This window comes from Pempheris klunzingeri, chromosome 21, assembly GCF_042242105.1.
Source record: "Pempheris klunzingeri isolate RE-2024b chromosome 21, fPemKlu1.hap1, whole genome shotgun sequence".
Classification (NCBI taxonomy): domain Eukaryota; kingdom Metazoa; phylum Chordata; class Actinopteri; order Acropomatiformes; family Pempheridae; genus Pempheris; species Pempheris klunzingeri.
The window spans coordinates 2,680,792-2,706,641 of NC_092032.1; the positions used below are offsets into that span (position 1 = coordinate 2,680,792).

Sequence of the window (25,850 nt, forward strand, 5' to 3'; positions counted from 1 at the left end):
TGATGCTATTATTGATGTTATTGTTGATATTATTGATGCTGTTATTGTTGATGTTATTGATATTATTGTTGATGTTATTGTTGATATTATTGATGCTGTTATTGTTGATGTTATTGATGTTATTGTTGTTGATGTTGTTATTATTGTTGATGATGTTATTGTTGATGTTATAGATGTTGTTATTATTGTTGTTGACGTTATTGTTGATGTTGTTATTATTGTTGTCTTTGATGTTGTTGTTGTTGACAAACACGTGGACGTAGCCTCTGGGTCTGAAAAGGGGAGCCAATGTGAAGAGCCTTACACCTGCATTCTTTCTAATGGCCAGCAGAGGGAGAGTCTAGTGGCTCCACCCAGTCCACCTCTGAGACACAGGAGCTCCTGCCTGTGCACCACCTCTGGCTCCTAAAAAAACAAAATGGTGACGGCCAAAATGCCAGACTCCAGGCTACAAAATATTAGTCCACAAATCAGTGTGCTATGTCCACCTCTAACACACAGTCTGTGTTAACTCATCAATTAATATTTTGGAATTTGCGCATAGAATCAATAGCAGTTTTTGTTTTTAACCCAGTAACTTTTTTTTATTCAAAAAAGGAGTGACCAATATGTTATGTTAGTTGTAAATTTGACAATTTAAATTTCCATTCTAATGTGCCACATGTGTTTGTAAAAACGACTGTTCTAACCAGATATTTATGCTTAAACTAGGGGACACCATCTGGTGTATCTTTGCCTCTATTACTGCAGATATTAATGGTAAAACAAATAGTAACATTTAAATATCTTATTAGTGATTTTGGCTGGAGACGGAGATTGTTGTTCAGTCATTGTCTAAACTGAGGGGAAGGAATAAAGTAAGAATGTATATGAATATATCAATTATGCAGATTGGTCTTGTTTTTCTTACAAGTCTCCAACAGACTTGTTACTTTGCTCATTTTATTTTGACAAAATCTTTTTTTTCTCACATAATGAAAGCAGAGCTTCACTGTTCGATGCACAAACCTTGTCATTTTTTAATGCTGGCACCTTTTTTAGTTTTAGTCTGTCCCAATTTATTCACACAATGACAGCAAAGTAACAAAGTGACCTTTTTATTGAGATTCATAAACAGTTGTATTGTGTGGTGGAGCGATAGCACAGCCTGAGTATTTAGCAACCCGTTGTCAGACAAATCAGGACTGTACCTGTCAACATTATGTACACGTGTATAATCTACACACACAAACTAGAAACAAAACAAAAATATGCATGCGTCAGTGTCACCTCCCAGCAAAACTGTCACCATCCATCCAGCATTAACATATTCCCTTTGTTAAACTCCCTTTTTAAAATGAAAATAGATAAATAGCTTGAAAAGACAGATACTAAACGGCTGCTACAATTTACCATCACCTTACTTTGCTGTAGACATCCCATGATTCTTTATTTCTTCAAAAGGTATTAAATATTTCTATAATAGCTGCTATCGATGCACTTACATATCAGTGTTGTGTGAGTGTTCTGAACCATTCTTTTCCAGAATAAATGTGTTTAAGATTTACAATGCATGTACTCAACATATCAACCCAGGACAAACAAGACGTCTGAACACTGTCTTTAGCCTTTCAACAACTGACATACATAAATCTTATTTCTATGCATGTCACATGTCACCATAAACTGCACAAAGCACAGATTATTTGCTGGATACATGCGGTTCTGAAATGTCTCTGACACAGCGACACATCAGTGACATGAACAAAAAAAAAAAAAAAGAAGGAATTCCAGAATACACTGACAGAATCTCAAAATGAAACTGACGACGCGACCACCGACGGTGAACAGAAAAGGAGAAATACTACGAGATGAATGGAGACCATGGTGGCGCGTTTCCTGCACTGCAACAGAGAACCAGCTAATTCAATAGATAATAGAAAAGACACATGTATCAAAACGCAAAGGCTTCAAAAGTGAAGGCAAACTCTTTGACTGATGCTTCTCATTACGACATCGAAAAAACTGCAAACAAACAAAACATTCAAGAAAAGCATATGGACTTCCCTTTACTTAGAAATACAATGCAGTATAAATAACAGTACAAAAGATTGTAGAAAAGAAAAAACAGGGAAGATGCAACATAATCACAGCCTTTCCTCTTGGTTGTACAGATGAGTGGATTAAGGCCTCGCCACTGCCAAGGATGAGTGCAGCGCTAACGATCGGACTGCCGGTACAGTGGGAGTACCAGGACAGAGTAAGACAGCCGTCTGATTCTAATCCAACTCAGTCTTAAATTTGCTTTGCCTCCTCTTTCTACGTGTAGTGGTCTGAACATCTGCAAGAATAACACAGGAGAGCACCCGTTCAGGAAAAACAGTGTCCGATCATGTCATGAAATCTGACGACCTGCCGATGTGTGACGATGGTCCAAAGTTCAGCTGGAGCTAAATACTCCCAACTAACGAGCATACGAACATGTGTGAAACACCAGAAGTCGCATTTACTGTATATGTCCAATTTCTGTTCAGACTCAGGGGGTGGTAGGGGGTTGGAGCTTATCCAAGCTGTGGATGAGTGACGGGGAAAGACTGTACAGATCTCCAGTCTCTCGGGGCTAACAGACAAATGCCTCTAACCCTTTGTGATTTAGGCCCCTACTTACACTAACCATCAGATGTTAAGCCCAAGAACATCTATGTTGGATGATTCTCTGAAACCCCAGATGTCGTTCAATGACAACATTTTTGTATCCAGTGCAAACTATTTGTATGAAAATGGCAACTACAGTATGGCAAGTTAAGGGAAGATCATGGCCATGGCAAATAAGCTTCGGTTAAGGTGTGGTCAGGGCAAACAAAGCACTTGGTTAATTGGGATGCTTGGGCTAATAAAAGGTGAACATCAACTGCAGGTCTGTGACAGGATGTAAACTCTGGTCCCCTGCATGAAAGTTTGATGCGCTTATTCACCACCCCGAGATAAGAACCCTCCAACAACTGACACAAAACCATGGACGACTTGCATGACTACAACCAAATGTTTTGCTCGCCGTCACACATAAATCTGCTCTGTTAAAGGTGTAGTCAGCGATCACGGTCGGCTAGCTGCCCATTCTACGTTCCAACACAGACCTAGCTCTGTAGACGGGTAACAGACAAAGCGAGACATTCCACGGTGCACGTTCACAGGACAGCAGGAGAGGAGCTACTGGCAACAGTTAACAGGACGTGAGGGGTGTTACTTGTTTTGCTGTTGATCTAAAAAAAAAAAGAAGTACAATCTTTCCCCAGAATCGCTGACCACACCTCCAAAGGATCACTCTACTGATAGATGTTGCATTACTGTAACATTATCAGACCCATGATGGGCAGGTTTTTTTTAAAAAAGGGTGTCAAAACCAGTGTAGCAGAGCCAGAGACATTATCTCTTCCTTGTCAGAACCTACATTACCCACAGTTCAGCTCAACAGTTTAGTCAGGAATTCGGGGGTGTGATGCAAGCAGCTGTAGAATAGAGCTGCAGCAGAGATGATGAGGGGCAACAGAGGTCTGCTAAAGCTCACTTTTTTCTATTCCCACACCCCCAGAGTCTTTCTTCATTTCACACATTCATTTCACACCCAACACCCAGAAGGACAATTTAATGTATACAATTAGTGGAGTTCCCTTTTAACCCTTAACATAATTCAAAGGTCGCCATGACAAATCGCATAGTTCCACTGAGGAGGGCTAAAGATAACGAGTGCTGCTATGAGAGATGAAAGCTTTTTTTTTTACCTTTTCAACATCTGGCTAAAATATACCAGACTTCAATCCAGCTTTAATGCTTCTCGATTGCATTAGCATGTAGCTCCTCTGAGATCTGATAGCCGTCTGCCCTAGAAGCACGAGGTGGCAAAGTGTGAATGGAGCCTGCGATGAACCCGACTTGTGTTTGGAACGTGAGACAAAACCCGAACACTTGGGAGAGCATGCAAACTGTTTTCAAAAAGAACCAAGGCAAACGTCTGAACTCAGGATCTTTCTTCTTCAGGCTCAGGTACTAACCTCTGAGCACCACAACCCCACAGGCCACATATGAGGCAGTAAGTAACTGAGGCACAGTTTCATTACTGGACTGGAGATGTAGACGAGCGGCCGGGGATGCTGAGGGTACGCTGCAGTCAGCCATCGTCTGAAATAACATGGCAGACTGTGGAACAGGTCGGAGTAAAGGTCTTAACTATTGCATATATTACACAGGTTTGTCTAAGGGCCCTAGTACACACCGTGGGTGTATACCAGAAGGACCAGTTTGGGGAGCCGACCCAATGACCCCAGGCCCCTTGCAGACATACATGCTGCTCTGCACCAGTCACATCGTTTGAGACAGTAAAAAAAAAGTTCAGACATTAGAGTACCTGCTCTATGCAAAGAGCAACACCGTAGTGACGGTACAGTCACAGAGAAGAAGTTCATCAGCGGAGGACTTGAAGAGCAAGAACAGAGAGGCTGAGAGCTGAAGAACCACTCTGGCCAGCAGCATCCAGCTGGACACGGCGCCCACATGGCGTTCGGCATCGTGGATTTTCTTGGTGTGATCACCCTCGGTCTCCAGAGAAGGAATCCCAGAAGCCCTTGTGTTGGAACTGATGGCTACTTTGATAGAGGAGGCGTGACATCGTTGTTTCCTCTCGAAAGCGTCGCAGGACAAGACAGCTTGGAGAGACAGTCGGGAGTCCTTTGTCATTTTTATCCATTCAGAGGAGAACATGAGAGGTCTGTTCCCACCTGCTGTCCTCACTTTGGGCTGGACCAGCGGGAGGCTGCAGGTCCAGATCTAGGCCTCCTTGGACCAGACCAATGCTAGGTCAGTATCAGATGAGGATAAAGTATTGCAGTAGTCTGTGATTGCTCATTAGACAAACCTGTTTAAGGGGGCGTGCGACACCCTTTATCTGTGTACTGTATCTGAATCAGACAGTTGTTTAGGAAGTCTTTTCCCAGTTCCAGTGTCAGACCACTCCACTTTCACACTTTGAGCACTTCTCTCGCGTCTCTGCTCATCACTGAGGCGCTCGTTACAGATTTTAACAGCATTGGCTTTCAGATTATTGACATAGCTAGAAAAAGAACTTTCATTGCTATAAGAAGAGAATGTGTACAGACGTCTCACCTATTGACATATTCTGTCAGTGGTCCAGCTCCACACGAGCTCCTCTGGGATCAGATTTTGGGGCCCTACTTTCCTGAATTATCGGCAAATACATGGTTTGCCTTCACACTTAATTACCTTGCAAAGTGTAGGATTTCTTAATCGACTGATTGATTTCTTAAAACCATGATGACTTCAACTGGCTAAGTGGTCTAGAAAAACTAATCCATCCTTCTCTTTTCTGTTTCTTAGGCAGCTCTGCATATTGTTGTGTATTGTGAAAACTCCCTCTCCGATCGCTGTGCTGGGCTTCTGCTCTGACTGGAGCTCTTTCCACTGGCTGTAGTTTTAGATTTGACAGGGTCCTACCGATGGCTGGTGTCTGGCACCAAGCTACACTGCCATTCTCTAATTCCTTCCGTGCCTCTATATAAGCCTGGTTCCTGCTGGCCTGCCAACGTCATGATAAAATACATAATGATCCTTGTGGGATATGATTGCTCCTTTGGCATTGGGGCTACAGTCTTTGCATTCGTTTGATGAGCCTTTTTAAACCCACTTTTTTTTTTTTTTAAAGCCAAACGTATACATTTTCTCTGAATGTATAAGAGCAGCAAACCACCTGCTAATCTGTGTACTGACATTTTCACTCATCATTCACATTCAAGTTTGAATTCACAAACAAGATACACAAATAAACGTCACAATTTGAATATGCTGAAAGCATATTTCTAATCTGTCTCTAATCCGTTTCTTTTTGTCTTTTTTGTTTTGGACAGCCACGCAGAATCGTAGAATTGTAATTATAACTTCTCCAATTGTCATTTGGTGCATGAAAAATGACAAAATTTATAGTGTGTGTGTGTGTGCATCGTTTGCATTATTTGTGCAGTCATAAGTCAAGTATGCATCTGTTATCTGCTGCTTTAGATTCTTGTTGTCAGTGCTAGTGTGTAGCTTTCATTTTACTGTTAGTTGTTAGCATTTTCTATTACTTTAAGTATTACCATTTTAACCTTCCATATGCTTATATATATATATATATATATATAAATATTAAAAAAAAACACTGTTACAGTGTTTGATATTCTCCAGTGTTAGTGATTAATATAAAAATAATCGTAGTCCTGCTGTGGCGCTGTCATAAAGATCCTTATGGCTCGGTGAGACACTCTAACACAGACCCATAACAGAGACATACATATATCCACCTGGCCACAAGCTTTGGCAGGTACAATCCAGGTATCTTTGCAATGTATTAAGCCCACAGTTGCTGCCGCAGTCCTTTTCATGTCATAGCCCAGCCAGTGTTACGCAGAGAGGGATGCAGTGTTGGTTTGTCCGTCTCACTCCAGGCCGAACGTGCTGGTCTCCTCCACCGCTATGAGCAGCTTCTCATACAGCATGGTGTAGGAAGGGTATGGGGGCAGGTCCAGACGGTTAAAGCAGGTGTGAGCCCTGGGACAGAGAGAGAGAGAGAGAGAGAGAGAGAGAGAGAGAAAGAGAGAGAGTCAAGGGAATACTTGAAATTCACAGCAGTAGTCTTACTTTTGTGTTTTTATTGATTTCTTTTATTCATGCAGACCAGCTCCTTCAGTATAGTGTGGTATGAGCAGCTGGAATGACAAATCCGGGGCTGTTTTTTGGTGTTATGCTACTGCTAAAACAAAAAAAAAAAAAAAACATCCTGCACATCGGGTGAGATTACTCCTACAAGCAAGGTAACAAGGGGAAGCAAGTGACTGCACCCGGCCTACAAAGCTCATCACTTGAGCCCGACCCCGTGGAGGTTTTGATCTCTGGTAGCACTGCGGAGCACTTTGTCATGTTTAGTTTATGGTGTACATGCACACGTCCACCAAAGTCAGAGAATTTGGTGAATAACACTGGATGTAATTACATTTTACAACTCCACAGGGCGCCTTTAAAGTGACAATTATAGCACGATGGGAAATGTTATGAGTCCCACAGTCATCAAACTAACCCCACAACACAGGAAACCCGTTTCTGCACTGTACACTTGACAATAAACACTTTGAATCTTGAATCAATATTCAGCACACAGTAATGTTTATGTAACGTTTGCTAACGTCAGCTAATATTAACCACCATGACTTACAAGTAAAGCTGTCAACAGCTAAAGCCCTGATCGTAGTGTAAGCTTTATTACCTCTGCCACTGATCACACAGGATTATGGAAAAGCGTTTCTAACATGGCCGAAGGAAGAACCAATTACATTTTGGAACGCATCTGGATCCGACTCCCGATCAAGCAATTCTAATAGCAGATTCTCATGGCGGACTCTGTGAGTCGATTATTCTGCTCTTGACACCGTAGTCTCGGGCCTCTGGAGTGAAACCTGAGCAGCCCTGCTGTTTCTGCTGAGCACGCTCCCACTTTTACTGCTGTTTGCCAAATGAGCGTCCTTCTGTAAGGTCGGAGGAACACACCAACACAATCTCTGCATTCACTACAGGTGGGTGCAATACGAAAATAGCTCTTCTGCTGAGTGGGTGCACTGTGGAGAACTGCTGTGGTGGATGTCAGAGTATTTAGACTGTATGTGAAAGTTCAGGTCCTTTTGTTTTTAAAACCAGGATTCCCTGCACACTCTTTGCATCGTCTCAGTGCATGTTGCCCCGTTGAGCTAATCCTGTCAGATGCTGGCACGCTTTGAAGGCAGCAGGCATCTTTAATGGTCTATTTACAGCAGCCTGTATGGGGACTTGTGAGGACTGCTGTCACATCTGGTCTACAGAGGTTCAACTTTTGACGACCACACACGAAAGTTTTGGGCATCGCTCTACCAAACACAGACTTTATTAGTCCTTCAGAGCTAAAGATTAAGCTGCCAAACTTGTTTCTGGTCAGATGAGAATTAATTAAAGAGCTAGTTGCTACAATAAGTCAGTAAAGTGAACCCTCCCTCACCACAGGTGATGTTCCTGACTTGATGTTTCTCTGGCCAAAGCTGAGTAATCCTTTAAACCTGGTCATCTTATTGCAGGACACATCGATTTTCTATAGTTTTCCATATAAAGATCCAGATCTTCACATGCACACTGTGATGGATGATAAGGTCCCATGTGCCAGGCTTCCTCCATTCATGTAAGTGCCATATTTCATGACTTCATGACCTGTTAGCTTCTGCTTGTTGCCGCTGCAGCAAACCGTCAGCTGTGTACAGGATACGTCTGGTGTTATTCTGTGTTTTCTTAATGTCCACAAATCCCATTAAAAGACCAGGGGAACAATGTGTTAGTCAGTCTCTCAGTGCTTTCTGATGCCCCTCCCTGGTCTGAAGCTCTACGCTCTGAGCCCACTGGTTCCTCTTGAGGATAGAAATCTTAAAAAACAGGTCACAAATGTATCCTTTTTTTTTTTTTTTTTTAATGGTTCTACTTTCCGATGTTCATCAAGCAGGCAGCAGGCCCTCCACTCTAAGGAACAAAGCACTGAGAGCACTGCAGGGCCAACAGCGTTACAGGAAACACGGTTAGATACCTGGGTAGTGATGTGACTTTGCCCCACTTCTCGATGCAGAAGCGCCGGAGGCCGTTGGATCCCCGCAATGCGGCGAAGCCTTCGTAGGGCACGCTGGACGTCCCTGTGACGAACTGCAGCAGGCGGAGGCGCTGCTCGTTGTTGAAGCGCTCCACGGCGGCCCAGAACCAGCGCATCACTATGTGACCATCGTGGTAACCTGGTGGTTGGGAGTCAGGGAGTTTACAGGTGAAATCGGCAAATTTGTCAAAGGTCAATATTGGCATTTTGACTGCAAGTAATGGAAAGTATCATGAAACACAGGGAAAGGTTCTGTAATATCATTTTTAGATTCATTATTCCAATGAACGCATTATGAACTTGATTCTGACAAGCTCTTCTCACTAGAAACATCCCATTAGAGCAGGTATATGTAAGCTGGAAAGACTCTTGGGGGGGCAGCGGGGGTCTACGTACATACACTACTCACAAAAAGTTAGGGATATTTGACTTTCAGGTGAAATATATGGAAAATGTAAAAAGTGAATGCTACAGTGATATTATATCATGAAAGTAGGACATTTAAGTAGAAGCATGCAATGGTAGTTTTATTCATCTTAAACAATTTATTGAAAGAAAATCTACCAACAGTGGTAGGTATACCACAACAAAACATTTTCAGTGTCTCAATAAATTGGGATGTGGCCAAAGGACGTCCACTCCTCTCCTTTCTGTGACTCTTCCAGTCTCTGTATCACTGTTCCAACCTCCTGATGACACTCTGTGACCCTCTAAGCTCAGTGAACACCTCCGTCTGAGGACTTCCTGTTTGAAGCCTCCAGTGTTGAGGTGCTGCTGATCAACTGTTAGGTGTCGTCTTGGTCTCATGATGTCAGAATGTGAACAGATGATGAGGAGGACTGTTTAAATACCAATTCTAACTGAAGCAGGAAATGTATTGGTGGATTCATGGATCAAACCTGTTGTGAATGTTGCTGTTAAGCTTCTTGTTAGAGAACAGCAGCTGGTGCAGAAAGTACTGAAACACTGAACAGTTGGACATGTGCATTCAAAGGTTTAGAGAAGGTCACATTAAGTTCACCTGGAAAGGTTAGAATGCATTTTAGGTTCATCCTGAAATTTCACCTGAAAGCTGAATATCCCTAACTTTTAGTGAGTAGTGTATATGGTATCAGAGAGGTGACTGTAGAGAGTTGACAGGAAGCTCTCAACATGTTAAGTGGACTATTAAGAGATTTGGGGAAGTTGCTTTCTGGGTGGGACGGAGACGTTCAGATTGACTCAAACTGCTGAACCAGCTGATCCTTTACTGATGACAGCCACATACAGATACACACACACAATACACACACACACCTCCTCTGTACTCCGTGTTGCTCCTCCAGTCACTAAGGTCGATCTCTACTGTACCAGCGATGACCAGCTCCAGCTCCCGTGCATCAAACACAGACACCAGCCTGGAGTCGACCACCTGCGGGGGAGAAAGACCACAGCGTGATGAGGTCTTTGTATCTATGAGCATTGCAGCCTGAATCGAGCTGAAACACTGTAGTTCACCTCGTAGAAGCCTCTGACCAGCGCCTCCGTCTGCTGCACCACCCCTCTCTCCACCCTCCACTTGGCCATTCGCTCTATATAATCCTTCTTGTTCTTCTCAGTCACCTGAAGGTTGGAGCCACCTGATTTCAGCTCCCGCTCCGTCACCTGGCAGCAGAGGAAGAGTCGGGTCTAGTTAACAGTTTAAGTCACCACAGCAGAATACGGGAAGCTCGTCACTGAGGAAATGCTGGAAACACACACACACACACACACACACACACACACTGACCTGGCCAAACACCTCCTCATTGACGGTGAAGGTGAGGTCCAGGATGTCAGTGATGTCATTGTCTTTCATCCACTGGAGAGACTGGTGGAACTCCTCGTCCAGATACTCCAGATCAGACAGGTCTGTGGGCCTGAAGGACACACAGAGTTCACACATTCAACCCACACAACTGCACAGTGCCACAGTTCTCATGTACACACTGAGCACCAGCAATCACACAGGGACACGTGGTGAATGTGGGGGGTGTGTGAGTGTGCACTGACAGTCGGAGCAGGGCCTTGTAGAAGGGTCTGGTGAAGAAAGCATCCAGCAGGTACTGATGGATCAGAGCCAGGCCCAGGATACGGCCACTGAAACGGAACCTGAGAACACATACTGCACATTAGAGTCAACAGTGGAATCACTTCAACAGAGAACACAAACTAATAACGCAAACAAACTCGATTGAGGCGGCAGAAGACCAGCTGACGTGCTCTGTGAGGTAAAAAGAGAGTGAGGTATCAGCTGTTTGTAGGGATCCTTTCCATGATGCTGTCACACACTTAGAATAACACTCTGAGCCTGTCAGTGGATCAAACAAGCTCTTTTAGTGGACCTGCTGTGATCAGGTGCAGTTGTCCCAAAGGATCACGTTGCAGCCACTGAAGCCTGTTTTGCCGCTGCTGGCTGAGGTGATGTACTGGACTAATTCTTGTACCTTCAAGTCATTTGGACACTAAAATATGTACAAATTAGTAACTCCTGCGTATTTTCCATCTTATTTACTTATAGTAGTAGTAGTACTAGTAATAATGACAATAATGATTGTTGTTGTTATTGTTATTATTATTTTTTTTCTTTTTCTTTTTCCTTCTCTTTCTTCTTAGTGCAAGCTACAGTATGTCCACTCAATAATAATACTGGGTATAACATTATTTATTAATTTTATTATTATTATTTATTTAATTTATTATTCTGTACTTATATTGTCACCTTCATGAATTCTATGTTTGTTGGATCTGTAAGTGTCAGGTGTCAACTACTCTCTATCTGCTAATCTAGGTGAGGTTCCACCATGTTTCTTGGGTAGGTGGGAGGGTGGGTCATTTTGTGTGTGTATATATATATATAAAAAAAATGGAAATGTCAGTGATGGTACATACTCGTTGTACTCTTATGTCTGTCAACATTTCTAAATAAAAAGAATATTCAAAAAAAAAAAAAAAAGTACAAATAAGGCCCAGGTTTAAATACAGCAGACTTCTTTGATGGCCTAATCTGCAATCAACCCGTTTGCCCCATTACGATAGTATATAGAGTGATCCACAGTCCACTCTAGCCCAAATGCTTGGAGGCACACTGTCAGTAACCATCAGAGCTACACACAAACTCATTCTGTTATATAAAACTAGTGATACTGTCACTGTTTCGTGGCGTAGCGTCACAGACCCCGTATTTTTGGGGCATCAGTGAGCATACAGGCAGGAAACAAGGTGCGTGCAACAGAGTCCCCCGGCCACAATCGAAGTGGCCATATTGTGTTGCAGTTACATGGTGTGCATCTGACCCGTGACCACGGTGATGCTTTTCTGCAGTTGACGTTCAGCCCTCTGACCAGGAGGGCCTACGTACATGCAACCAACTGCACATAGGCCGTGCTCTTCTGGTTTGTTGGAATTAACAGAGAAATTGTACAACAGCACTGAATGCTTAATGAATGCTTAATGAATGCTTAAAGTTGCAGATGATAAACCAATTAACACTCAGATATTGAGGATTGGCATTTAGATTGGCCTCACAGAGCAGGGTGCTCACAGGTGTCAACACAATCAGTACTATCGGTACGTTTCACAAAACACTGTGTGTGTGTGTGTGTGTGTGTGTGTGTGTGTGTGTGTGTGTCTCACTGTGTGTGTGTGTGTGTGTGTTGCACAGCTCACCATTCCAGATGGTTCTCCACAAATGCTGACATGGGGCTGATCTGAACGGTGTAAGTATCGTTAGCCGAGTATTCAAACAGACCGTAGTACGGATTAAACAGCTCCTGAGACAAAAGGAAAAAGAACTCTCTGGACGGACCGCTGTAGTCCAACCTGAAGGCAGGAAAAGACAGAGGAAAGCGTTTCAGACATTCGGCTCCTGGTATATTTGGACAGTGATAACTGGGCCTTTTTTGGGCCTTTTGAAATAAAGGAAAAACAAAAACATATTGTGGACACAAAAACTGAACACATCAAGTTTAAAGCAGCGTTCGTCACTGTTTTTGGACTCCAGCAGTAACACAGTACACATGGTATCATTCATTTGGAGTCGTGTTTGTCATGTCATGTTTTATTATTATTATTGGTAGTAGTAGTAGTGGTAGTATTATTAGTATTATATAGTACAGCGCCTTACTATGATTGTGCATGTTGTTATATATTTTTATTAGTAGTGGTATTATTGTTATTATTATTATTATTAGAAGACTCTGGACTCACCTGGTGCAGTAATTTACCTCTGTGTAATAATTTGTAATAATAATTTTTAATACATCTTTTTTTTTATTCATACTTTTATATATTTGTATTTTACTTGTGTTTGAAGTGTATTCTTATTCTTATTCTTTTGGAGCTGTGTGTAACAAAAAGCAAGCATTTCCCCCTGGGGATTATTAAAGGAATTCTGATTCTGATTCTGATTCTGATGTTTGTGTCCACCTGATCCCACATTCTCTTTCTTTTCGCTCTAGTTTGGTCTCAGTCAACTCTTGGGAAACACATGAGCTAAATGTTGCACTGTGCTCCCCGGTGCACAGTGGGCTTATGAGAGCAGAAAACAGCTGCCTGCCTGCTGCTGCTGCTGGAAACCTGGTCTGGCGAGAGCAGAGTCGTGGGCCAGAAAAAACAACGAGCTTAAAGAAGCTAAAACTACTCTGTGGAACTAAGAGCGATTACAGAGTTAGGAGTTCATTTTGTGTGCGTTAGTCACTGATCAGTGCAGCGTATCTGATTTCTCATTAAGTTTTGGGCTTCAGAGCTTTGTAAGAACAGCACTGGTTGGGTGTATCTGTGTGTGTGTGTGTGTGTGTGTGTGTCATACCCCTCCTCTCCCAGGAAGGTGACGTAGAGTTTGTTCCTCTGCAGCTCTTTGCGGGAGTACGCCATCACCTGGTTAAAGGTTCCCTCCAGCAAATGTTCTCTCCTGATCAGCAGCCTACAACATCCAGGTCAGTTCAGAAATCACAAAGCACTGTCCCAGCGCAGGGCCAGAGGAAAAGTCTTAGAGAGTCTTCTTTAGTCAACTGTAAATGTAGTTTGTCAACATGGTGGTCTAAATCCAGCTTCTTTCTCTACAAGGGCAGACTTAAATCCTTAAATTCCTAAAAGCGTTTACATTTTATTTAAATCTAGAAAACCCAAATTCCCAAAAAACACCTTTCATTTCACATTAGCTCACTGCCCCCCATGGTAGCTATGGTCCTGTGAACATGCACTAAAATATTACCACTATACCATAAAGCACCCTGTGATCCAGATATTCACTGATACAGCTATTGTAACTGCTCTAATCCAACGGGGGCTTGGAATAATACTGCATTAGAGCTGTCCATCTCCGACTTTTACTTTGAGTGTACAGTCAGTTGCTCTATGTGTGGTTTGTGAGAGCCTTACTTGATCTTGCCCGGTCCCTGGCCGTAACCCTTCGCTTCTAGTTTCCTGTAGAAGTTTCTTAGTTTGGCTTCAAAGTCTCTGCGGTAAGGAGCTGGAGCCCTGGCCCTCTGCAAGCCTGCACACACACACACACACACACACACACACACACACACACACACACACACACACACACACAGCATGCACGCACACACACACAGCAGAAACAAACAGAAAATATTCAAGAGACGTTCATGTAAAACACTGCTGAAATGAAGTGAATTTAAAAGTGGAGCTCCTTAGTCGGCTGAATGAAATGCGTTTTCACGGGTTTATGGGAGCAAACTATCTGAAATGTACCGAAGTTCTGACTCAGTAAGGCTTCAAATGTTAGCAATAAAACATTCTACACAAGGTTAGACATTTTTGTAACACAAAGTCGGAGGAAGTACTACGCAAGTTAAGTTAAAGCACTTCTAACGACGTATCGATGTCATATGCAGCATCATAACACTGTAAAACTGTAATTAGTGGATTATTATCATGATTACTGATGAGCTATGTTTAACCGCTTCACATACTGGAGGGTAGTTCAACTTACAGTAACTCCAGTCAATTCAAGTGGTGAAACATATTGAAATAAATCACACTCACAACGCGTCATATAGGAAAAAAAGCCACTTCATTATGTTCCACCGCTGACAAATAAAACATTTCATATCAACAGGAAACAGGGAATGCTGTTGTGACTTAGCAGCGGTTAAGTTGCGATGAGGTTTTTAATCGTGCTCGTCTAGCCTGTAGCCAGCCTGGGCACCTTTCCCTCTGGCCTAGACATGACCCGATCTGTCGCTCAAACAGGAGAAAGTCACTGCTCTGATAATCATCAGAGGTGACGTCGTATGAAATGAAAGAAAACAGCACACTGAGTACTGATGCACAGTGGACCGGCCAAGTCAAGCTTTGTCTTTCAGCGTTTGAGAAAAGAATCCTCTAAAGTGAGGCTGAATACATCTTTAAGACTGTTGCAGTGACGGTGAGATTATCTCACTCCAAAGGAAGATGGAAAAATCACATTTCTACGTCGATGAGTATTGAGCGACCTCTGTCAGACTGATTGATGCTACACTTCTTTCTCTGTTTTTCAAGTTCAGGTTATTACACAAGACAATGGCACAACTAACAACTTTGGCACAATTACAAGCCAGGCTACCCTGCTGTGACCCAATTTCCTTTTATAGAGCCTCCCATCAGTAACAGGCCTACCCCAATGCGGTCTGCTGTAGCTCATCAAGATTGCATTAGTGCACCCTAAATAGCACAGCAGGCTCTGTCAAACAGCAATGATCACCATTACAGGGTTTCTGTGTGTGTGTGTGTGTGTGTGTCTCACAGAATCCACAGACTGCTTCAGTGGTGACATTAGAGGATGGTGGCAGTAAAGAGCTGCTACAACTGGTTGCAGAGAGACAACATTAGCAAATATCATGGACATAATACAGTACAAGATCTCCGCAGGGTTCAATTTCAAACGCAATGAAATTCCTGTGTCATGATAATACTGGATGATAATGTATGAAGGACTATGTGGCCCAGAATTGGTTGTTAGTGATTAATTGCTACCTCCACCCAGAGTGGCAGAAAATAGACGGGGGATTAACCAATCTGAAATGATTTATTCAGTGCAGCTCACTGCAGTTGTTGCTAAAACTGACACTTGCCCCATGTGAGCTGATGAGCATCAGTAGTGACAGTTTGCTGCAGGTCTGATGGTGCCTCCTGCAACAATCCACTGGCAGTGACAGCAGGGATGTGATGTCTCCAGACAACAAGTGACTGCCCACAGCAGGCGAGAGAGAATATCTGGGACTTTTTAAACCCCTCTAAGACCTTTCTTGAGGAGACTGAATTTAATGCTTCTAAAGGCTTTTTGGCTTTTTTTTAAAGGCTGTTGGATGATGATCATTTGTTTGAGGGAAATATTCAGCCTGTGCAGTCTGTCCAGCATTTAGTCTAGTAGAAGCTCCCTAAACAGTCCCACTACTCAGCCACCAGTAAACCAGGCTGTAGTGGAGTAAATCAGCGAGCCACGCTAAAAGGACAATCATGGTACCAAAGCATCTGAGAAGTTACGTTTTGTATAAAACCCCACAGATGAAGAAAAGTGTGAAAGGCAGTTTAAAGTAATATAACCAGAGCAAGAAATCTGTAGGCAGCTGTGAACTTGTCAGTTAGGGCAGCACAGGGTTGATTCTGCAACCTAGCTCAGCATGCAGCTACATGGCTTGTATTTGGTTTTGATAAAAGTGACTATAGCTGCCAAAGCCTCTGACAGATACAGTGTAAGTGAAATATGATGCACGCTGTTATATACACTGTAGCCCACAAGGTTGGAATCAAATGTTTTTTACCTCTTCTCATGAAATGATTGTGACAATGTGATTTATTCTTGATAAATAAAGTGTGTATCTTATAGCCAAATATGATATATAATAATATAATATAATAAAATATTAGTTACTGACCTGTTTCACAACGAAGAATGAAACTAAAACCAAATTAAAAAAATAAACAAAAACCTTTACAAATGAGAACTATGATGAAATGCATTATTTTTCCAATAAAGAATAAAGTCATCGATAATGTGAAAGAGGGATGAATGGACAACTAATAACTGTTGCAATTAAAAAGTCTTATTCAAAGACCTGCATCAAGCTAAACCCAGAAAGTGCTAATGCTAATGCTAATGCTAATGCTAATGCTAATGCTAATGCTAATGCTAATGCTAGGTGAGCAGGACCAACAGAGAGGACAAGCGACTCTGACCAGACTTCCCAGCCTGTTTCAGGAAGGTGAACACTGATGTATGGTGTGTAGAAAGGATGAATGTTTCCCTTTCTGCCCTTAGTAACAGAATGAACTGGTGTTCACTGTGAAATAAATGTGTTAGCCCACCTGAGGGCCGCTGTCAGTCAGTCAGGCCACGGCGCCGCCCCCGAGCTGACTGCTCTTAAACTTTGGCATTAAAAACGCGTTTCCGTCCCAAGAAACATCCCTCTGATGGCATCGTGAAAGCCAGGCCGGCTCTTTGTATTTAGTTTTATTTTCTGGCAGGTCTGTGCCACCCTCTGGTGGAAACCACTGGAGTGCAGTATAGCTACCTCCTCACTTTGATTTCTACAGGTTGATGAACTACATTGTGCTTCACTGTATTTCTTTGGTTAATTCACATGAATGTGGACATTTTAAATCTTCCATAGAATCTTCCTGTACAATATCTCAGCATGCCGGTTGATGCATATTCTATGTATACATTATATATACATAGATGCATACATATATGAATAAATATATATATATTCTATGTGTATATATTTTACTATATTTTGCTATGCTATATTCAAATTAACAATCTCCACTTCATTTAGCATCTGCTCGAATGCAAAAATGCAAATCATTTCTTTTTTTATATACTTATAAATAAAGTCAGGCAGTAAGGGGTTAAACCAATGTCTGGAATACAAACAGTTCAGCAGCTGTATGCTCGACACTCGTCACCTTTCTGCGCTAACAAGGCTCATTAAATAACCAACAAGTGCAGGGATGTCACGTTTCCCTTTGAGGCAGAGGAGCTGAGCTCTGGCTGGAGGACCTACCAGGAGAGTTCTGTGGGGAGGAGGCCGGGGAACAGCGAGGAGAGAAGCTGAAGCCGGGGTGGATGGGGTGAGGCGGAACATAAGACATGATCTCTTCTTCATATAAACTACAAAGAAAAGCAAAGAGGATTATTTATTATTATTATTTTCTGTGCGTCATTAGAGACACATCTCTGGGCTCAGGGCGCTCTTTACCTCAACAAGATGACCAGGTCTGCGTCGCACGACAGCTTCTCCACCCCCTGAGTGCCTTCCGTCCGAATGTAGTGGATCTTCTCCCTGAGAAGTCAACGGTTGTTTCTTTTACGTTTCAACTTGACTTCAAATTGTAAATCTAAGGAACTGTTTGGGTTTGCAGGTGGGACCCATTTTCCCAGACTTCCTGAGCTCTAACGAAGAATGATTCATCTATTTTCATATTCACAGTCATTCTATAATAAAAGTGGCTTTCAATTCATTCAGGTTCCAATCAATCAGCCTCACTGCTCGTAACACTGACGCTCCAGAGTAGAAGGCACTTCTGTACTGTGCTGTGAACACACTATTACATGAGACAAGAGTAACCAGAACAACACACTGATTAGACAAAGCAGCAGACATTAAGTTTGAGTTTGAGTTACCTCACTCTGACGACCTCATTAACGACGATGAAGCATTAAGTGAGTCAGGCTAAGAAGGTATAGAAGACCTCTGTGAGGGAATCACTGTTTTTGCATGGAACAAGCTTCGTGGACTAGGAAGCCTCGCTACACACACACACACACACACACACACACACACACACGGACAATAACAGTCAAAGCACACTTCAGTATCTCTGAATCAAAGAGAGAAGCTTGCCTCAGTGCATGGTTTCTGCTAAGGCTGGGCTGTCGCTCCTGCAACATGTCAAATATGTTCGGCTGTCGAAGGAACGCAACTATCTTGTCATTGTAGGCTAGAGAGAGAGAGAGAGAGAGAGAGAGAGAGAGAGAGAGAGAGAGACAAGCAGTCAGACATCACCACAGCCTCAGAGCCATCAGACAGAATTAACAAGAGTTACAGCCGTGTGTGTTGTGATGGCGCCTACAGGGAGCGGTCAGTTGTTGGGAGTCGGCGTGATGCTGGCTTCGTATGGCGGCGACCAGGCTGTTTCCGGGCCGGGCCAACAGAGAAGCACCGCGACTCCGGGACACATCAGAGGCCTGGAAACACACACACACACCAACAGGACACACTGTTCACAGAGACAGCAGCTGACACTGTACCCTCCTCCTCCCTCCTGCAAAATACTGTGAGGGAAATGAACAGGAAGTATAAAGTTGCCATGGATACATGTGATCTCATGGTGGTGTCTATCTCTGTTTGGAGTCTATCTCATGGTGGAGTCTATCTCATGGTGGTGTCTATCTCTGTTTGGAGTCTATCTCATGGTGGAGTCTATCTCATGGTGGAGTCTGTCTCATGGTGGAGTCTATTTCATGGCGGAGTCTATCTCATAGTGGAGTCTATCTCATGGTGGAGTCTATCTCATGGTGGAGTCTATCTCATAGTGGAGTCTATCTCATGGTGGAGTCTATCTCATGGTGGAGTCTATCTCATAGTGGAGTCTATCTCATGGTGGAGTCTATCTCATGGTGGAGTCTATCTCATAGTGGAGTCTATCTCATGGTGGAGTCTATCTCATGGTGGAGTCTATCTCATGGTGGAGTCTATCTCATAGTGGAGTCTATCTCATGGTGGTGTCTATCTCATGGTGGAGTCTATCTCATAGTGGAGTCTATCTCATGGTGGAGTCTATCTCATGGTGGAGTCTGTCTCATGGTGGAGTCTATGTCATGGTGGAGTCTATCTCATGGTGGAGTCTATCTCATGGTGGAGTCTATCTCATGGTGGTGTCTATCTCTGTTTGGAGTCTATCTCATGGTGGAGTCTATCTCATGGTGGAGTCTGTCTCATGGTGGAGTCTATTTCATGGCGGAGTCTATCTCATAGTGGAGTCTATCTCATGGTGGAGTCTATCTCATGGTGGAGTCTGTCTCATGGTGGAGTCTATTTCATGGTGGAGTCTATCTCATAGTGGAGTCTATCTCATGGTGGAGTCTTTCTCATAGTGGAGTCTATGTGTCCAGACAACGTTACAGTGATACCGAAGGGAACTTAAATGATGATTCTCAGCCAGTCTGGAGATACAAGGGGCATCTTTTTTTTTCGATGATTTCTCAGCAGAATGATGAACATTTATATTCAATAGATGGATCAAAGATAATGACTGGAAAGTCACACTGAACGAAAATATGTGTATTATGCCTGTGTTCCATTTTGACTGAGTTATGACTCAGAGGAGAAGCAGCTTTAGAACCTTAATGGCTTCCTTGAGCTGCGTGTCGGCTGCCAGTGATCCGGCCAGTTCAGCCAAACTACAGGACCGTGTGTATCACAGTGTGATCGCTGAAAATACTTTTAAAAATCAAACAATGAACTTTGAGGTTTTATGATTTACGTCTTCAATAAGAGTCAATGGGCCTGTGCACACATTGGTCACAAGTACACGGAGAGCATCTCCACCTACATTAACTGAGCTGCTTTATACGACCCTGTGATACTCCAACACCTAAGGGAGCACAGGACAGGTGAGCAGTGACGCTACAGGTGCCTTTCAGGAAGGGAGATCTATGTGGATTCAAATGTAAGTAGTGTGGATGTCTAGGTGTGTGTGAGTACCTCCCCAGCACTGTAGCTGCGTAGTCTCTGCAAATGCTGCCTGTGAGCGAGGTGGCCGGGCAGCCGGCCGTTCTGCAGAGGGATGCGAGGGTCAATGAAGGTTGTGGCTCGACTGTTGTGGTCCACAAAGAAAGACTGAGAGACAAAAAGAAAAAAGGACTGAGGTAGTATTTTAGTTCGTATTTTAAAGTATTCATTTTAAATGATTTGCCACATTAGAAAGAACAGATTCAACTTTAAAATTCAGATTCAAGAAGCACACTGGATCTTTTTAATATCATTCTTATGTCATTATTATTTATTTTCCTTCATTATCTCTATATGTTTTCTTTTCCCTCCTCCCTCAGCACGTTCAGGAACACCTCAGGGCATTCTAGCACACACATTTACATGCCGTCCAACCTCAGATCAGCCTGAACTTATCACAGTATTACATGAGCTGTACATCCTGCTCCTCTCTGTAACAGCCCCGCTGCTCACCACTCATATGAACAGAATTGTTCTTTGTGGCATCCATCAGCTAGTTACTTAGAATTTCATCTGACATACGAGCACAACTCACGAATGGGCCTGACCTTTGGCACGAGCCATGTCCAGATAGTCTGCCTTACTCCATATGGGAAAAAAAACACTTAACGATCATAATGCCTTAATCTGAAAGAATGTGGAGGTTAAATATTTAAAACAAAATTAAAAAATGTTCTTATGTTCACCACACAGTCATTATTATTTCCATTATGTTTGGTTTATTTTCACATTTGATCATTTCTTTGACATATTTCAGCCTGACAGAACACGCAGGTGAGCAGCTGTTGGGCAGCAGCCTCGGGGGGTGTTAGCACAGGCCTCCGTCTGATCTCCGTCTGATCTCATATCCTACTGCAGCCTCAAACACTCTCTCCTCTAATATCTCTGCGACCGACGAAGCTTCTGTGAGGCCCAATGTCTCGTACTTGTGTTTGTTTGTTGAAGACAGCATTGCTTTGTAACACAGACAGATAAAAGAACAACCGCACCTTAGACAGCACAGACCATCTAAACTGAGTCCTGTTTGAGAGAGCGTGTGTTTGCTGGCTTCCTGTCCTGGTCTGTCTTCAGCGTACAGTGTGTACCTTCAGCTGTACAGTACTGCTACAGCTGTACAGTACTGCTACAGCAGCACGGTCAGAGAGCAGAGTGTTGGTCCAGTGTTTCGTCCTTGGCTCTTTGGAGAATTTCCAAGTGTGGCTCAGTGCTGAGTGTGAGGTAATCGCCCCTTCCCCCATTAAAGGGTTGTTCTGCACGTGTTACCTACCTTGCCCTGGGGGTCGGTTTTGATCTCCCAGCCTCGGGGCAGCTCCAGCTGAGTGTCTGCGAACTTGTTGAGGAAGACCACCAGGTCCCTGTTGTGTTGGTAGCGCTCAAAGTTCCTGGCATCGCGGCGCACTTTGAGGATCATGTGCTTCACACAGCTGCTGCTGGTGAACATCCGGTAGGCTGCCTGCAGAGCGAACACCCACAGGGTCACTTCACGTAAAGAGAAGTTAACGAAGCTGTGTACAGACAACGTTCTGTGTGTGTGTGTGTGTGGTACTTACATAGTTACTGTGCAACACAGTGAAGAATTCTGGGTGTGTGATGAACTTGACAGCAGGTGATTGCAGGAGATGGCTGATCTTCTGGTGATTGACAGGGGAGGCGGGGGCTGCAGACAGACAGCAGGTGAATGACTTTATTTTGTATAATATCTTTTAACAGTCTACTGAAATAGGTTTTGGCTAAGGTATAACATGAACCAATAATAAATCACATACTGAATGTTGCACTGCATCAGCAAGTAAACTATTAATAAAAAAACGGCACTGATACACAATAGAAGCAGCGTTTAAGCCTTCACGTAGAGAGCACAGGGCAGTCGTCCCCAAATGAGCCTGACCACAATCAAAAAACACCACAGGCGTGATCTCTCCAGTCTTTTGTTTAGCTGGCGTGTGAAAGCAGGCGTGATGCCAGGTTAAAGCACTGTACCAGTCACAGCAGAGTCAGAGTCGGTCTCCGTGCCGCAGCTCTGCTCCAGCCTCTGACCCCCACCATCCTCCTCTGTGGCCATGGTCCTCTGGATGTTCTGGTACCTGCAGAAACAACGAGTCATCCTCTTACAGGAGTGTTTTTATTTCTTTACCTGGTTGTCTTTCACAAAGACACACGGTATCACTGAGTGTTTCCGCTGGCATTATTTCTGGATCGGCATCGCACTGCAATTCTTTGCATACGATGTCCTTCACAAACAAAGGTTGGTGGTTTAAATTTCCTTTCCAGACACCAGATGTCAGCCTAACTCCACTATAGGACCTGCACCTTATACACTGGGACTACAGCATGCATCTGCTCCTTCATACCCCCCCCCTTCCTTCTTTCACTGCCTTGTTTCAGCTCTCTCCACTTCAATGATTGTCGGGTTGATAAAAACACAACCGAATAGTATAATATAGTATTGGACAGTTCAAATACACACAGTTATTTAACATGTATGTATCATCATACATTATCATCACATTATCCTTTCAGTATTCATTCAGCACTCACACACTACATGTATCCCTGTGCACAATCTAAAGTCAGTTAAAAGTCAAATTCCTTAAATCTACTTGGTCAGCTGATTCTTTTTTTTTTCATACATATTACTGTGTGATTTAATTCAGTCTTTTAATTCCAAACTGAGAGCAGAAGTAGTAGAAGTAACAATCTACTCTCAGACATCTACCTGGTGTTTTTCATTATTTTAAAATTCTGCTCATTTGATTTCATTCATCTCATGCTATCTTGTGTGGTATTTTTTTTGTTGTATATATATTATTTTATATTACTTACTCGCTGGAGTGTTTTTCTTTAATGATACTGTTAGCAGTCTTACTGTAACTGCTGAGCATGTGACAATAAAGTCTGGATTGACTGGCAGTGTTTAACATTGTTATTTGCTCCTTCTAATAAGAAACAAGATCTTTTCTTTTTTTTTTTATATCGTAACATTGTTTTTTTTTATGATATGACATTTTTTAAGTTCTTTTGTTTCTCATTAAAACAAGAAGGCTTCTTGTTCTAACATGATAAATTGATGTTGTCCATGTGTTGAGTGAGAAAAACCACCCAGAGAAACAAACGTGCTACATCAGTCAGACGTACTGACTGTCACTGTCACAGAGCAGTGGCGGTCCAGCATGCCAACACATGCCACAGGCTGACACGCTGTGGGCTCCTGGGTCTACCTTGGAGTACAGCGTACAAGTGACAGGGAATAGATTTAAATAAATGTTCTCCTGCTGTTTGCTCCTACTGGCTGATAATGACTGCACTCTCTCTCTCTCTGTATTCAAAGCCTGACCTCCGGTTGAGCTGTTCCATCTGCTGGGTGGATCCCGAGCGGGGGATCCCGCCATGGTTGCACTTGCTGCTGTGGCTCGGCCTCTGCCAGGTCGTGGTCCGGTTGACGTGGTCCACGTAGAAAACTCTGCCGTGGCTGTCGATACGAGCTTCCCAGTCTGTGGTAACAGAGAGGTGGGGTGGGGTGGGGGGGGATTAAACAAGGTTATCTGCCATGGTTTCATGCCACTGTTAATAATGTGTTTGTCAATCCCATTTCAGTTCACTGGATGTAACTGGAACACTGGATTTGTATTTATTTACCTGCAAAACTTGGAACATTTTGTGGTTTTTTTATTCTTGTTTATTTTGCTATTTATTTGGTTGTATTCATGGTGGTGGTCACTTAACCTTCTATGCTATTGTAGCACCAGAATTAAAGTACTTCTATCTATCTATCTATCTATCTATCTATCTATCTATCTATCTATCTATCTATCTATGTAAACAAACCTCTTGCTTCATTAACCCAAAAAAACCCTGAGAAAAGCTAAAGAACTGATTTAAACTAGTTGGAATTTGGCCAGTTTGTTATTTTCCCTGGCCGTAAACCAATATTCATACGACCCACTACTTTTCTACAGTTGATCAGTTTGAAAAAATCCCGATTACAAGATCTGAAGCTTCCTTTCATATACTTGCAAACATTCACTCACACTCTGGTGTTTAATAAACCACATATATGCTAAAATAGCATATAAAACCTTACTTTCATACGCTCTAATTCTCAGTATCCCCCACACACACACTTCCCAGATCTTCTTGCCTTGATCACCATTCACTCAAAAGGACTACGCTGATGCTGTACGTCATAAAACCAAAGATAACTAATCCCTTCATGGACCGAAGCCTGCCTTGAAAATCGTCGGGACTTTCAGGTCTTTTCGGATGAGCTGATTGATTATCTCTCCATTTTGTAAAAAAGCCTGGAGCGGTGTACTCTTGTACAGCAAGTATAGAAGCAAGAGCGCCTTAAGTTTTTGTGCCAACTGTACACCGAGAGACAAGATCTAGGATTCTAGCATGGCTCCACGTCTACTTGAAGAAACCAAAACGAGTCAGAAACAAGTCCTGGATGCAGCCTACAAAAGTCTTCTTATCAGGTCATTCTGGACACACTGACACTGACTCACACCTCATAACTTCATAGTTAAAACAGTACAAACCAAAGCAATGAGCTGAAAGATGCTCAAATGTCCATAGAGCTCAACATTATGTCACTTTTCTTAAAAGGCCCTCCCCCGTGTTAGTCACATTTGCTTTCCCTCCCCCTTGACGGAGAGAAAAACATTTCACAACATCTTTGAGATGAAGTGTATTACTTTGAGCCGTTGTCGGGGGCATTACTGACACAATTAAACCACAGAATGTTATTGCTTTACAATCCATTCTTTGTTTTTAAACCAAGAGCTGCCGCTGTCCAGCGACCCATTTAGACATCTGCATGTGTTTTCACACATTTCACTTGTTTCACTTGGTTCTGCTCTCTGCACAAGGTGTGTGTGAAGGTGTGAGCTTTCAGACACTAACAAGTGAGTAGAGGTCCTAGTGACATTTCTTAAGCTACGTTTGAGTCAATAAAATGATGTAAATGTAATTGCAACAACAACACTTTTCGCTCGTGTCTTAACTTGTTAGAGAAAACATATTCTGAATCAGATCTAGTGTAATGTATTATACCGTTTATGTTTAAGGTGAAATGTACGAGCGTTACATACAATGGTGAAAGTATTTTTCTGTTTTTTTTTTAATTGGAGCAGACGCACTAAAGGAATGATGTAGTAGGTGTTTATACACATTTGTAGTAGGAGGATTTGTGGTAAGATGATGTATCCATCCACGTGCCATCTGAGCGACATGGTGTCCAACCTCAGTAGACTCCGATTCAGCCTACTTGGACGAGCCCAAGCGTGCTGTCAGAGGGGCCACAGCTCCACCCAAGCCCCCACGAAGTGCACCAGGCCTTGAAGCCAATTTGACATATTGGCCAATCCATGTAATTACAACAACGGTGTCCGTCATGTGATGCC

General features: G+C 42.9%; 1 protein-coding gene across 1 annotated transcript in view; it reads right to left on the reverse strand.

Annotated features, from left to right (window-relative positions):
• Positions 1–6,464: 6,464 nt before the first annotated feature.
• The window catches only part of LOC139220800 (E3 ubiquitin-protein ligase HECW1), a 59,917-nt gene continuing 40,531 nt past the window's right edge, over positions 6,465–25,850 (reverse strand). The window contains exons 12-29 of the mRNA XM_070852649.1: positions 23,783–23,939; positions 22,429–22,532; positions 21,999–22,105; positions 21,716–21,901; positions 20,422–20,556; positions 18,788–18,902; positions 18,559–18,655; positions 17,914–17,997; positions 17,719–17,825; positions 14,084–14,198; positions 13,512–13,625; positions 12,371–12,523; positions 10,715–10,813; positions 10,452–10,581; positions 10,181–10,327; positions 9,980–10,094; positions 8,624–8,822; positions 6,465–6,576 (exon numbers count right to left, since the gene is read on the reverse strand). Of these exons, the coding sequence (XP_070708750.1) occupies positions 6,465–6,576; positions 8,624–8,822; positions 9,980–10,094; positions 10,181–10,327; positions 10,452–10,581; positions 10,715–10,813; positions 12,371–12,523; positions 13,512–13,625; positions 14,084–14,198; positions 17,719–17,825; positions 17,914–17,997; positions 18,559–18,655; positions 18,788–18,902; positions 20,422–20,556; positions 21,716–21,901; positions 21,999–22,105; positions 22,429–22,532; positions 23,783–23,939 (2,276 nt within the window). The remainder of the gene's footprint in view (positions 6,577–8,623; positions 8,823–9,979; positions 10,095–10,180; positions 10,328–10,451; positions 10,582–10,714; positions 10,814–12,370; positions 12,524–13,511; positions 13,626–14,083; positions 14,199–17,718; positions 17,826–17,913; positions 17,998–18,558; positions 18,656–18,787; positions 18,903–20,421; positions 20,557–21,715; positions 21,902–21,998; positions 22,106–22,428; positions 22,533–23,782; positions 23,940–25,850) is intronic.